The sequence below is a fragment of the Anomalospiza imberbis genome, chromosome 11, assembly GCF_031753505.1.
Source record: "Anomalospiza imberbis isolate Cuckoo-Finch-1a 21T00152 chromosome 11, ASM3175350v1, whole genome shotgun sequence".
Lineage (NCBI taxonomy): Eukaryota > Metazoa > Chordata > Aves > Passeriformes > Viduidae > Anomalospiza > Anomalospiza imberbis.
The window spans coordinates 21711166-21724006 of record NC_089691.1 but is presented as its reverse complement, the minus strand read 5'-3'; the positions used below and the strand labels follow the sequence as shown (position 1 = coordinate 21724006).

Genomic DNA, 12841 nt, shown 5'->3' with positions numbered 1-12841 from the left:
CTGTTACTCATTTACACTTCCAGTGAACTATCAAGAAGCAAAGTTTTACCTCTTTTACTACCCGGTAGTTGTAGCTGCTAGTACTTTCAGGCTTTTGAGACTTGCTGTGACCTTCCTGAGGATAAAATCAGACAATTTATTAGTAGCTTATACTACTGTCTACATGAAGGCTAAAATTACCGTTCTAGGATAGCGCCCGCTCTCCTCCTGGGAAGGACTGTCATCCTCCAGCTGACAGCCTCAGAAAAATACATACAATTATCCTGTCAAGTCACATTGACCTCTAGGACACAAAATAAGGTGAGGGAGGAATGATTTCAGAGCCAGCAACCTCCCATCCTTTGCCTGTCACATTCTGTCTCTAATCAAGTCTCCCCTCAGAAAAAGCCCTTCCTTTCTCTCCTTCTCTATTGTTATTAAACTGTCACTGCACAAATACCAAGAGATTCCTCACAGCAATGTGTACAAGAAAAGCAACAAGTGGATTACTTGTATTTACTTCCAGCAATAAACACTCCTAAACCAGGGACTGCTTCTTGGATCCCCTCATCCAGCCTTTCCTATTTGATTGCAAATTATATGGAAGCAAAAGATGCTCCAAGAGTTCTAAACCAGATGTGCACGTGGGGGAAATCCTGTGATATCAGGTGGAGCTAAAGCACAGTTCTCTGCTGTCATTTGATCAAGTGCCATGACTCAAAATGCATCACCTGAGCAGTTCACAGCTCTGCCCTTACCTTACTTGAGGTACTTTTGATTGCACAAATCCCTTGCCACTGGTCAGTGCTGAAAGGACACAGCTGGGGAGCCAGAGCAAACCCAAACCAGCCCTGTTAGACCCTAAAGGTGACATCTCAGGGGCTGCTACTGGGCATCACCTGGCTCAAGTTCTCCTCTCATTCCTGCCTCAACCTGAAAGCAGTAGAGAGAACCTCACCTAGGCAGTGTGCTGGGAAGGTGGGCCTTGTCACAGCTCTGACAGCAGCTACACCCTCCAAATACCCACCCCAAATTCACACAAACACAACCCAATTACCTCTTTCTTCTTGTGCTCGTTTTCACCTGGCACACTGTCCATGGCCTCATCAGGACCTTGGCCTTTGTACACCCAGAGCTCAGATTTCTCCACTATTGACCTCAGCTGGTCCAAATCTTGTTTGATCTGCTTGTAGTTGTCAACATCTTGGCTGGTAACGAGCAGTTGAACCTTACAGGGAGGCAAAGCCATTAGTTGCACAAGAAGAGCTGGGTTCAGCTGCCATAAATACATTCAGATGAGGAATAACTCTCTCCAGACACACAGGTACCTGCTTGAAAGCCTGAAGGACCTCTTGTCTCTGGCTGAAGTGCCTGAAGAGCAGCTGCAGTGCACCAGACACCAGGGGAGGATAATCGTGCATCGTTAAATGCAGCAGGACCCGGAGGAAAGTCCTGCCCCCGTGATCATCCAAATCCAGAGGGGTGTTCTCCTCACTGGAAACACAGCAGGAGTTAACCAGCACATTAGACTGAGGGTCCCAGCTGGTTCTAAGTCCTCTCAGCAGTGGCAGAAAACCTTTTTTTTCTTACTTTTAAATAAGGGGGAAATTGGACTGAGATTTCATTGCAGCATCGAGCTGAGATGCACTAATCCTGCACCTTGGCTTTCACCCAGAGCACAGAGCCCTCTCCTGATGATCCTTTTGGCTGGAGAACCCCAGAACTGCTCCTTATCTCTGGATCCAAATGGACCCTACTCTAAGCTGCATCAAGGCCACTTAGGAAAATGAAGCCTTTTCCCAGTTCCCACTCCTTGGGAGCCCTCCAGCCTGGGGACTCCCCCTCGATTAGCCCCTGTGAAGAGATACTTTCCTTCCACCAAAGATCCCCTCAGCTTGTTCTTCAATGTGTTCGAAGTCCAGGGCTCCTGAAAAAACAAACAAGACAAATACATGAGGTCAGAGTCGCAGCAAGGCTGTTTTTCCAGCTTAAAAACATTTCAAACAGCAAGTGGGGACCTGAAAAGTCCCCTGAACATTCCAGAGTCTTCCCTAAGCCACACCACCTCATTCCTTGCCAAATAACCCACCTGGTACATTAGCTGGCATTTCTTGACTACTGCTTCCAGTGGGGGATTCAGACATCTGGGCATTGCTTTCATCAAATTCATGTTTAAATATACAAAGCAGGCAGGAGATCCTGTAGTCCAACCGCACGTTCAGAATAAACTGATGACACAGAAGTAGGAAAAATGTTGAAATAATCTGGGTGTTTCCACCACATCTACCATTCACACAAAGCAGAGCTACCAAAGTGCAACATCAGCCGAGCAGAGATGTGGATTTAACGTGGAAGAGTTACCCAGGGCGGTGAGGGCCTGACACAGGGTGCCCAGAACTGCTGTGGCTGCCCCTGGACCTCTGGAAGTGCCCAAGGCCAGGATGGATGGAGCTTGGAGCACCCTGGAAGGCGTCCCTGCACATGGCAGGGAGTGGAACTGGATGAGCTTCAAGGTCCTTTTCAACACAAACCATTCTGGGATTCCATCCTTCCAAGATATGTAAATGCCTCCTTCAAAACCCCCAGAATTCAGTAATATTTTCCAGGGATTTCAACGAGCATGATACACACACATAATAAATACTGATGACTGAAACATTTTGGCAGGGTTTTGGTGCCTCGTTCCTGTGTGATGCTGGCATCCTCACCCCGTCCCTGAGGAAAGGAAAGCAGCATTTCCACTCCATCCTGCACACGTGCTGCTGTTCTCCCGGGGCGCTGGGACACAGGAGCAGGACACGAGCTGCCAGGAGCCAGGCTGTGCCATACAAGTCACCACTTCAGCTGGGCTGGACCAGCTGGTGCCACAGAAACCTCCAGCCTGCAGAGACCACCTTCTCCACGGTCTTCCTCTTGAGGAAGGAGTTACAAGGCCAAGAACACTCGGAGTTCTCGCAGCTTTTGGGGAGAATGTTTAATGCCAGTCTGAGTGTCCCCTGGTAGCAGGGAATACTGGCACACTGAAATATCCTCCTGCACATGCCAGGCCACGAGAGAAGCTCTGGCTTGAGCTAAAATTAGCAATGGTGCAAGGAAGCAATGGAGCCTCCCCTGTGCTGCACCTGCTGCTGAGGGAAGGGCAGAGCTTCCCGGGGGCACGGGGAAGGAACACCACGGCTCTCCTGCTGCTCTCCCGCCTTCGCCCAGCAGGCTCTGGCAGCATTCTGACCCCCAGGGCCTTGCTGGTGAAGCTACTGAGCACAAAAAGGACTCCCACACCCAGAGAGGGAAGATGCATCTCAGTGCAATTAATTCTGAGTCAATAACGAGGAAAAAACGTGTGCATCCCAAAGACTTTGGCGTGAACAAGTGAGAAAACCAGAGATGGAAGAGACAGAGCCTGGCTGTGCATGCTGAAAATACATGTCAGGCTGATGGCTCTGCCAAGAGGAGTCTTGAGATCTCCCCATTCCTCAGGGCACTTGAGATGGCCCTGCAGACTCAAGAGAAATTGGGAAGACAACAGGGTGGAAAACAACAGCTCTGCCTCAAGTCAGATACAAATCACTGCTAAATACACAAATGTCTACTGCAAACTTTTTTCTGATAAATTCTTTCAATAACGGCACAATATTGTCATAAACAAGTTGAGAGCCCTGTGCCTGACAAGGTCACCCTGGCAATACGTTCCCAGTCTGAGAGTCAGAAGTACACTAAGAGGCAGCAGGACACAATTAATGCTGGAGGACAGCACGAGGAGCAGCATCCACGTGGTACCTGGAGTATCTCGATGATCTTGAGCTTGGTGTCCATGACCAGGATGTCCTCCTTCTCCGGCTCGCTCTGCTTGACATTCCCCTCGGGGGCAGCTGCCAGTGGAGTCATGGGCAGGAACCCCCCGCCCCTGAGCACCACCTGGGTCATCAGCTCCCCCACGCCGTGGATTGACCTCATCACATTGCTCCCTTCAGAGAGGAAACAGCTAGGGTTAGCGTGCTGCAATGGGGCTGCACTAACAGGGCAAGGACCGGCCACGTCCTGCAAAGGGAAACTGTCTCAACACCACACATCCACACCCTGGGGACAGGGGAAGCCAACAGAAGCACTGCAGTGCTTGGAGAAGCCCCCTGCCCTCTCCCATCACAGGCAGCACTCAGCTTTACAACCAAGCCATGGGCAGAAAGGAGATTTCCAAGCACAGCATCACTGGCCAGGGAGGGAGAGGACTGTCCTGCTCTGCACTGGGGCAGCCTCACCTCCAGTCCTGGAGGCAGTTTTGGGGACCAAAATATAAGATCTAAAGATGTTAGAAATCACCTAGATGCTACAAAGATGGGGAAGGGACTAGAGGAGAAGTGATACGAGCAGCAGCTGAGATCTCTTGTCTGCTCAGATGGGGCAGAGCACACTGAGGTCAGACCCCACTGGGGCTGCAGCTCCCATCTCTGCTCCCTGGGACAGGGACAGCACCCAGGGACCGGCTGGAGCTGGGCCAGGGGAGGCTCAGGGAAAGGTTCTTCCCCCAGAGGGTGCCGGCACTGCCCAGGCTCCCCAGGAATGGGCACAGCCCCAGAGCTCCAGGAGCCTTTGGACAGCGCTCCAGGGATCCCAGGGTGGGATCTGGGGTGTCTGGGCAGGGCCAGGAGCTGGGTGATCCTGGTGGGTCCCTTCCAGCTCAGGATGTTGTGTGACTTCATTGTTCCACCCCACAGTGACGTTTTGAGATGAACCAGAGCCACCCAAGAACTTTGTCCTACACCTTCCAGCCTTACCTTTACTTTCCTCGCCTTTTGCCATCTTGGTAATAGGGAAGATGGTAGTGATGTGCACACAGTCTAATATAGCAAGGAGGATTTTGGTTAGTCTGAGGAGGTCACAGAAGTTGTAGAAACCAAAATATATCAGATTTCTGGCTAAGTTAACAACCTACCAAAATAACAATAAAAAGCCTGATTAATACTAAACATTTTGCTATCACAGTCAAGTTGTCTTAACACAGTGACAAGATCAAGAACCTGGCTGAGGGTCATATTTATCACAATATCTGGGAATTCTGCAACACTGTCTAGTTCTACATCACAGCAGAAAGTTTTCTGCTTGCCTACAAATACTCCAATGCTTGCAGTTAATGTCTGATACTCTATAGCTACAAAATCAAATTGTACTTGTCTCATTATAAAACAGGGCAAGACTAGAGGGAAGGTACAGATAATTTTTATCATTGTCTTACAAAAAAGACATCAGACCCATAAAGCTGAGCTTTGTAACTTCCAAGCTATAAAGTTTCCCCACAAGTCCACCCCATAAAGACCCACATAAAAATATCACATACAGGGTAAATATTTATGCAGCCCCATTATTAGAAGTATATGGCATCAACTGTATTTTTTACAGAATATCACAGCTTTTCTTAAATTAATGGTTATCTGTTGCATGGATTTGCTACATTTTATTTGCACAGACTATTTCAACAGGTCAGTAAGTCACAGGACACTTTTTCCCCCTGGTGAACGTCACTATAAGCTCTGGAGACTCTCTGTGCGTGCAAACAGTGTTTAATTTTTGAGATATTTATTCCAGTAAAGCCTAGCTTTGCAATAACACTGAGAGCCCAGAGAGTAAACAAGGCTGCTGCAAACCTCAGACATAAACTGACACGCTTTAATTGTATTTCAAGAACCATCATTGCAAGCTCACAAACTTCACTGGGGTTACTTGCACCCCAGAAAGGAGCCAGCTGAGGCTCAGCACTCACTAATTACACTCACTAATTACTTGCCAAACTACCTGGTGCTTAAAAAATAACCAACATTCCACAAAAAAAAAAAAAAAAAGAATAGGATAAAATCAGAACTGGATAACTACCTCAAAAGTGAGTTTATTTTTCTCTTTATCAGAGAAAGGGAACCTCTGACACACCACATCTCTTAAATATTCCTCTACAAATTCCATTGTTTGTGCAAATCTCTCCTTAATTTCATCTTTGGAAGTTCCACTGCTATCATAGCTGAAGAGGGGAAAAAAAAGAACAAAACAAAAAAGAAAACAAAACAAAACTTAGCATGCAAATACACAGGGATCTTTTCCCCCCAGTACAAATTTTCATTGGTTTGTCAAAATCGAAGAAAAGCTGAAGGCTGGTAAATAATTTATCCAAATGAGGGAGTCAGGACACTGACACCAGAATTTCCTGGCTTTTGTTGATTTATCCCATATGCTCATTAGGTACTATTTTAAAACATTTGAGAAAAAAACAAACAAAAAAAAAAAGATAATTTTGTCCCAAAAACCAGAAAAAGCAACCCTCATTATTTGAGTGGAAAGAATGACAAGTGATGTGCAGCACTGAGGAGAACGGGTGGCCAAGAGAGGCTGAGTGGGGGCCGTATTTTTCCTCCAAATAAAACCAATATATATGCAAAGCAGATATTAATTTTTAATATAAACTCTAGGGGTTTTTCTCAGGATGTGCAGAGTGACTTTGAGAAGGACAATCCCACCACCTCCCACAAAATACTTCCTGTTTGATCACTTATCACTGGCGAGCCTCTGCCAGAGCTAAAACCATTTGGTTTTTATATTTCAGCCTTGAAATTTGATTTATTATTTACTGCATCTCTCTCAGCAGAGAAAACCAGGCTGGCAAGGAGGGAAATACACGAAACCACTGAACGCCAGCATTAACATTGACAAGACTTAAATTCCTAAGATGTAACTTCAATATCAGGTGTTCATTTTCTCCAACTGAAAAAAAAAGAGCTCTGAACAGCTGAGCACTATAAATTTGGAATTATTAATTACAGAGTTAATACAAGTGGTTAAGAAACCATGTGCCTGCTCCAGCTGTGGCTTTGTGTAGGTTTTTGAGCACCGTGCCAGAGGATTTTCCACTGGATGTTCAGGACCATGTCCTTGTTTGAGCATCTTCTCCGTTGCTCCTGGTGGTGGTGGTGGTGGTGAGCTCCCATAAGGACAATCTGTCCTGAGGGGACCACACTCAGAGGAAATGGAATCAAATCAGGGAGTTTTAGAGGGATTTTAGTGAAAATGTCTTCACTGGAACAGTGGCCAAGCCCTGGGACAGGGGGCCCGGGGCAGTGGTGGAAGCACCAGCCCTGAATGTTCCAAAGACGTGTGGATGTGGCACCTGGGGACAGGCTCAGTGCTGCACGTTGGACTCGAGCTTTATGGGCTTTTCCAAGCTTTACAATTCTGTGGTTCTCAACCAAACGAGGCAGGAGGAGAGACGAATCCCCCCTGCTCTGCCCAGCTCCAGGTCACATTGCCCAGACACGCTGTGACCACTGGGCTCACCCCACACACAGGGAGCTCATTTAATTCTCAGTAACACATTATGGGGTGTTTGATTTATTTACAAACAGCAACTCTATAAACAACGCATGACTTCAGGGCTGGTGCTGCCTTAAAAGCCCGCAGCTGCTGCATATGGTAAAACCTTACCAAAAAAAAAGCCTTGTAAAGTGCTGGCTCAGGCCTGGTGCTTGGGCTAAGCACAGCTGACGGCTGGGCTGACCAGGATCTGTGAGAATCAGCCTGCTCATCAGCCTGTCCATGAGAACCAACCCACACCTGGGAGAGGAGGGAGTGGTACCCACGGGAAGCATCTTCTACCCAGGAGACAAGAACGCAAACACCTTCAGAGGAGAAAGCCTTTGGCGACCTGTAGCAACTACTAACCAATGAACTGAGCAGCAACAAGTCACCAACCCATCAGAATGAAACACGGTACTTTCAGAGACCCACACAACCCCGAGCCGGTATGAACAAAGAAATTAGAATTAAACACGGTACTTTCAGAGACCCACACAACCCCGAGCTGGTATGAACAAAGAATTAGAATGAAACATGGTACTTTCAGAGACCCCCACAACCATGACCTGGTATGAACAAAGAATTAGAATGAAACACGGTACTTTCAGAGACCCACACAACCACGGGCTGGTATGAACAGAGAAATTAGAATGAAACACGGTACTTTCAGAGACCCATACAACCCCGAGCCGGTATGAACAGAGAAATTAGAATGAAACACGGTACTTTCAGAGACCCACACAACCATGGGCTGGTATGAACAAAGAAATTAGAATGAAACATGGTACTTTCAGAGACCCATACAACCCCGAGCTGGTATGAACAGAGAATTAGAATGAAACACGGTACTTTCAAAGACCCACACAACCCCGAGCTGGTATGAACAGAGAAATCAGAATGAAACACGGTACTTTCAGAGACCCACACAGCCACGAGCTGTGGAGAACAAGGGCGGGTGAAAAGGCGCCCTGTGCACCTGGGCCGCGCCCCGCAGCAGCGCCAGCCCTGCCCCAGCGCGGCACTCACTCGTCGATGGCGATCTCGGAGGGGATCTCGGACCAGAGGCGGGCGTACTTGACGGGGGTCACCTGCTCCTGGGGGTCCCTGTCCACGTGCATGTGCAGCATCAGGCGGCAGAAGGAGGCGCGCAGGTCGTAGGGCAGGTTCTCGTCGGCCATGCAGCGCAGGATCAGGTCCACGTCCAGCTGCCCCGAGATCTCGTTGATGGCCAAATACTGGCGGTCAAGGCACATTCGAGCAAAGAGGTTCAGCTGGTATCTTTGGGGGGAAACGGGAGAAAAAGAAGAAACTACATGATTTAACTTATGTAGGCTTGAAGATTACGATTTAATTTCCTGTGTAAAGTACATATAGCTAGATATACAATGTACTTTAACCGTTAGAAACAAAGCATATATGACTACATCTAAAGTATACTTTATGTACATAAATATATATATATAAAGCAAAGAGGTTCAGCTGGTGTCTTCAGGGAGAAAATGGAAAAAAAGAAAGAAATTATATGCATTAATTTATGTAGGCTTGAAGATTATGGTTTGAGTTCCTGTGTAAAGTATAGATAAATATATATATATATACACACAATATACTTTAACCATTAGAAACAAAGCATATATAACTATATCTCAAGTATACTTTATGTACATTAAAAAATATATATAAAGCGAAGAGGTTCAGCTGGGATCTTTGGGGGGGAAAGGGAAAAAAAGAAAATTATATGCATTAATTTATGTAGGGTTGAATATCACGATTTAATTTCCTGTGTAAAGTACATATAACTAAATATACAATGTACTTTAACCAATAGAAACAAAGCATATATATCTAAAGTATACTTTATGTACATAAAAATATATATTTAAGCAAAGAATATATATATAAGCAAATATATATATATTTAAAGCAAAGAGGTTCAGCTGGTATCTTCAGGGAGAAAATGGAAAACAGAAATTATATGCATTCATTAATGTATGCTTGAAGATTATGATTTAATTTCCTGTGTTAAGTATATATAAATATATGTACAATGTGCTTTAACCATTAGAAACAAAGCACATATAAATATATATATAAATAGGCATATATAAATATATATAAAGTATACTTTATATACATAAAAATATATATAAAGCATATACATAAAGCAAAGAGGTTCAGCTGATATCTTCAGGCGGGAACAGGAAAAAAAGAAGAAATTATATTATTTAATTTATAAATCATATAAGCTTAAATATTATGATTTTAGTTCCTGTATAAAGTATATAAAAATATATGTACAATGTACTTTAACCATTAGAAACAAAGTATATATAAATATATATGAAGTATACTTTATATACATTTAAAAAAAGTGTATATATAGAGCAAAGAGAATCAGCTGGTCTCTTTGGAGAGAAAAAGGAAAACAAAGAAATTGTATGATTTCATTTATGTGGGCTTGAAGCTTTAATTTCCTGAGTACTGTAAAGTATATATAAATATATATATACAATGTACTTCATACATTAGATACAAAGCATGTATAAATACATATAAAGTACACTTTATATACATAATACATATAAAGCATATATATAAAACAAAGCATAAAAAATAAAAAGCATGTCTATAAAGTATATATAAATACATTTAAAGTGTACTACAAAGTGTGCTGATATACCCTTGTATTAATAGAAATAACATTACATTGTCTAGTAATACAGCTCCATCCTTACTATGGAAAGAATAAAGCACTCAAACAATGGAACAACAGAGTAAGTTAAACAGCACAGAATAAATAACACAGAATCACTCATTAAATATCACAAAATCACTGATGGCACTTTAAAGGTGACCTTGTTTCACCCCAGCCAGGGCAGGGACACCTCCCACTGTCCCAGGTGCTCCCAGCCCCAGTGTCCAGCCTGGCCCTGGGCACTGCCAGGGATCCAGGGGCAGCCCCAGCTGCTCTGGGCACCTGTGCCAGGGCTGCCCACCCTGCCAGGGAATAATAAATAATGTTTTTTATGAAAGCTGCAGCAGAATGCAAACAACACCTAAGGCAACTCAGCCTAAACACTGCGTAAGGCCAAAGGCTTCTTGCAGATGCTGAAGCCACGCTTGTCCCTGAGGCAGCAACACAGATGGGTGCTCTCATCCAAACTTAGGTACCTGATGGAACAACCACTGAGCTCTGCTCCCTTCAGTGAGAGAACTGGTAGAGAAAAACTGAACTGGAGTCCTCAGCTTTTCAGTCCATGAACTGCCCACTGGCACCTGACACACAGCCAGCCCGCAGAGCGATAGTTCACCCTCGGCCACAAAGCACGTGCCCAGCGCCCAGCAGTGCTCACAGGCTGCTGCTCAGCACTGGCAAGTGTGAGGCTTCCGAAAGAAAGGAAGATTTAACTGAAAGCAGACTCCTTTCATTTTCAGTAGTCCTCGTGGAATTTAACCAAACCATATGCTAAGCCCTTCTTTTAAGCATGTTTGAGGTATAATGTAGACTAAAAAATAATCAGCACTACCACTGTTATACCAATATATATACACACCAAAATATATCAATTCTATTTAAAACCAAGCCAAATACCTACTTTGAAAGCAAGTATGTTTTAAAAAACTTATCTCAGAGGTCTCCTTTTGAGCTCCAACAGGCTCAAATAAAACCAGGTAATAGGAATTCTGCCGCAAGGATCATTTCAATGAAAGAAACAATTCAAAATAAAATGGTTATTTAAAAAAATAATCTAGTTGTGCTTTGTGCACTGCCACAACTGAGTCGGTCAAATGACTCTCAGGAGTTTATAACCCAGACACAGGAATTTGGTCTGGGCTGAAACCTGACCTTACTATGCCAAGAACTCGGTGTCTTGTCAAGTCATCTGGAAACCTCACCCATGTCAGAGCTGCCCAAAGCACGGCCTGGGCTGTGCAAACCCTCCACACCCAGCCTGGGGCACCATCACAACTTCATGCTGGTGCTGCTGGGAATACAGGACCACTAAAGGCGTGGAGAGAAAGCGGGAGGCACAGAGAACAGCAGTGACTCCTTGCAAACCAAAAGCACAGCCATCTACACACCCAAATCCTGCAATCCCCAAGTGCTCCCTGAACACAGGGAACCCAGTGGTCGCCTGCAGGGGATTTTCCAACATCCGCCAGCAGGAAACCAAGCACAAAGCGCTTGGGAAATTCAACACACTCAAAGCCTAGACTGTATTTTTTAAAATCAGTTTAAACTGGCTCATGTCAATACCTAGACTCCTCACCACGAAAAACTTTGTGCTTTCAGCTCTCACTTCTGAGAGACTCCACCCTCCCTCTCTGAAGGCTGTTTCGAGCACGGACCAGGAGCTTTCCTCCCCAGGCACTCCCTGTGCACGCAGGCCTGCCCAGGCAGCCCTGCTGAGCTCTGAGCTGCCGTGTGCTGTTACCTGTAGTAGCTGAGCACGTCCCGGTCCTCCTTCTGCCCCTCCTTGGCGTCCTGGGCCAGCTCTCGGATGCTCTTGCTGCGGATCTCCTTGTTGCTGTCCCTCCAGAACAGCCACACTTCCTCCTCGTCCTCGCCAACTTCCAGGGCATTTTCTCCACTCGACACTTCCTCAAATTCAAATCGGGAGAGCACCAGCCTGCCAGGAGAAAGGGGGGTTACACTCCAGACCCACATGCATCCTTCACATCTCTTTTAAGACACTTGCTAAAATCTATCTTGCCCTTTCAGCAGTCGCATTTTACTACACCAAATCACTGGGGTGTATTATTAAAAGCATTAGATTATAAGCTTTCCATTCAACCTTAAAATGATGAACATTTTGGCTCCTTTCAAGTGAAAAAGATGAATAAACACTGAAGTTAAAGACACATAATAATGGACTTTCAAAACCTTCTTTACAGGAGAACTGTTTCAAAGATCATTCAACAGACCAGGAAAAGATATGGGAAAGAAAAAAATGATTCATTCTGTACCCCATAAATGCCAAATGGATCAGAACTTATTTCTGTTTATGTGATGAAGTAACTACAAATAAATCAGCTACCAATACTAAAAAGGCTTCCAGCAAAGAAAATATCAACACCTGAAAAAAATCCAAATTAAAATACTCAAGGGCAAATAAGTGATGCACCAATATTAAGAGCTCATGGAAATAAATACAACCTTTATGATTTCATGACAAGAATTAAATGTGCAAGTATACTCTCAGCCATTTGTGTTTTAAATACTACCTGCTTCCCTTTTGCAGTATTTTGATAATGGTTATCTATTCCCTAGTACATATATTGAATAAAGCCATCTTTACCAAAGACAAACAGGATTTGGTGCCTGCTATGAGGCCTCAGCAATGGCAGAGGAGAGCTGGAGACCCAAACCCCACCTCAGTGGGAGGAAAGGTGAGCAGAGCTGGAGCAGCTTCTGCTCTGCCGCCAGCTGAGCGCCCTCAGAGCTGGGGGAGGAGAGAGCAGGAGCCTGCACACCTCCCTGCAAAGTCTGCGTGCTTTGGATCAAACGGGAGACACCTGACGGGTTTCT

The 12841-nt window shown here is 45.0% G+C and overlaps 1 protein-coding gene and 1 long non-coding RNA gene across 15 annotated transcripts in view; one reads left to right on the top strand and one right to left on the bottom strand.

The window, feature by feature from the left end:
- LOC137480927 (uncharacterized) overlaps window positions 1-12841 on the top strand; it is a 448694-nt gene that overhangs the window by 277634 nt on the left and 158219 nt on the right. The window lies entirely within an intron of this gene.
- Window positions 1-12841, bottom strand: part of ITPR1 (inositol 1,4,5-trisphosphate receptor type 1) — a 162845-nt gene that overhangs the window by 87721 nt on the left and 62283 nt on the right. For 12 of the 13 annotated variants that reach the window (XM_068202353.1, XM_068202356.1, XM_068202354.1 and 9 more), the window contains 10 exons: window positions 11748-11942; window positions 8338-8589; window positions 5845-5986; window positions 4752-4905; window positions 3757-3944; window positions 2069-2207; window positions 1848-1906; window positions 1308-1469; window positions 1037-1207; window positions 50-115 (listed from right to left, as the gene is read on the bottom strand). In XM_068202353.1, coding sequence (XP_068058454.1) covers window positions 50-115; window positions 1037-1207; window positions 1308-1469; window positions 1848-1906; window positions 2069-2207; window positions 3757-3944; window positions 4752-4905; window positions 5845-5986; window positions 8338-8589; window positions 11748-11942 — 1528 coding nt within the window. The remainder of the gene's footprint in view (window positions 1-49; window positions 116-1036; window positions 1208-1307; window positions 1470-1847; window positions 1907-2068; window positions 2208-3756; window positions 3945-4751; window positions 4906-5844; window positions 5987-8337; window positions 8590-11747; window positions 11943-12841) is intronic. The other variant, XM_068202355.1, reaches the window with a different exon arrangement.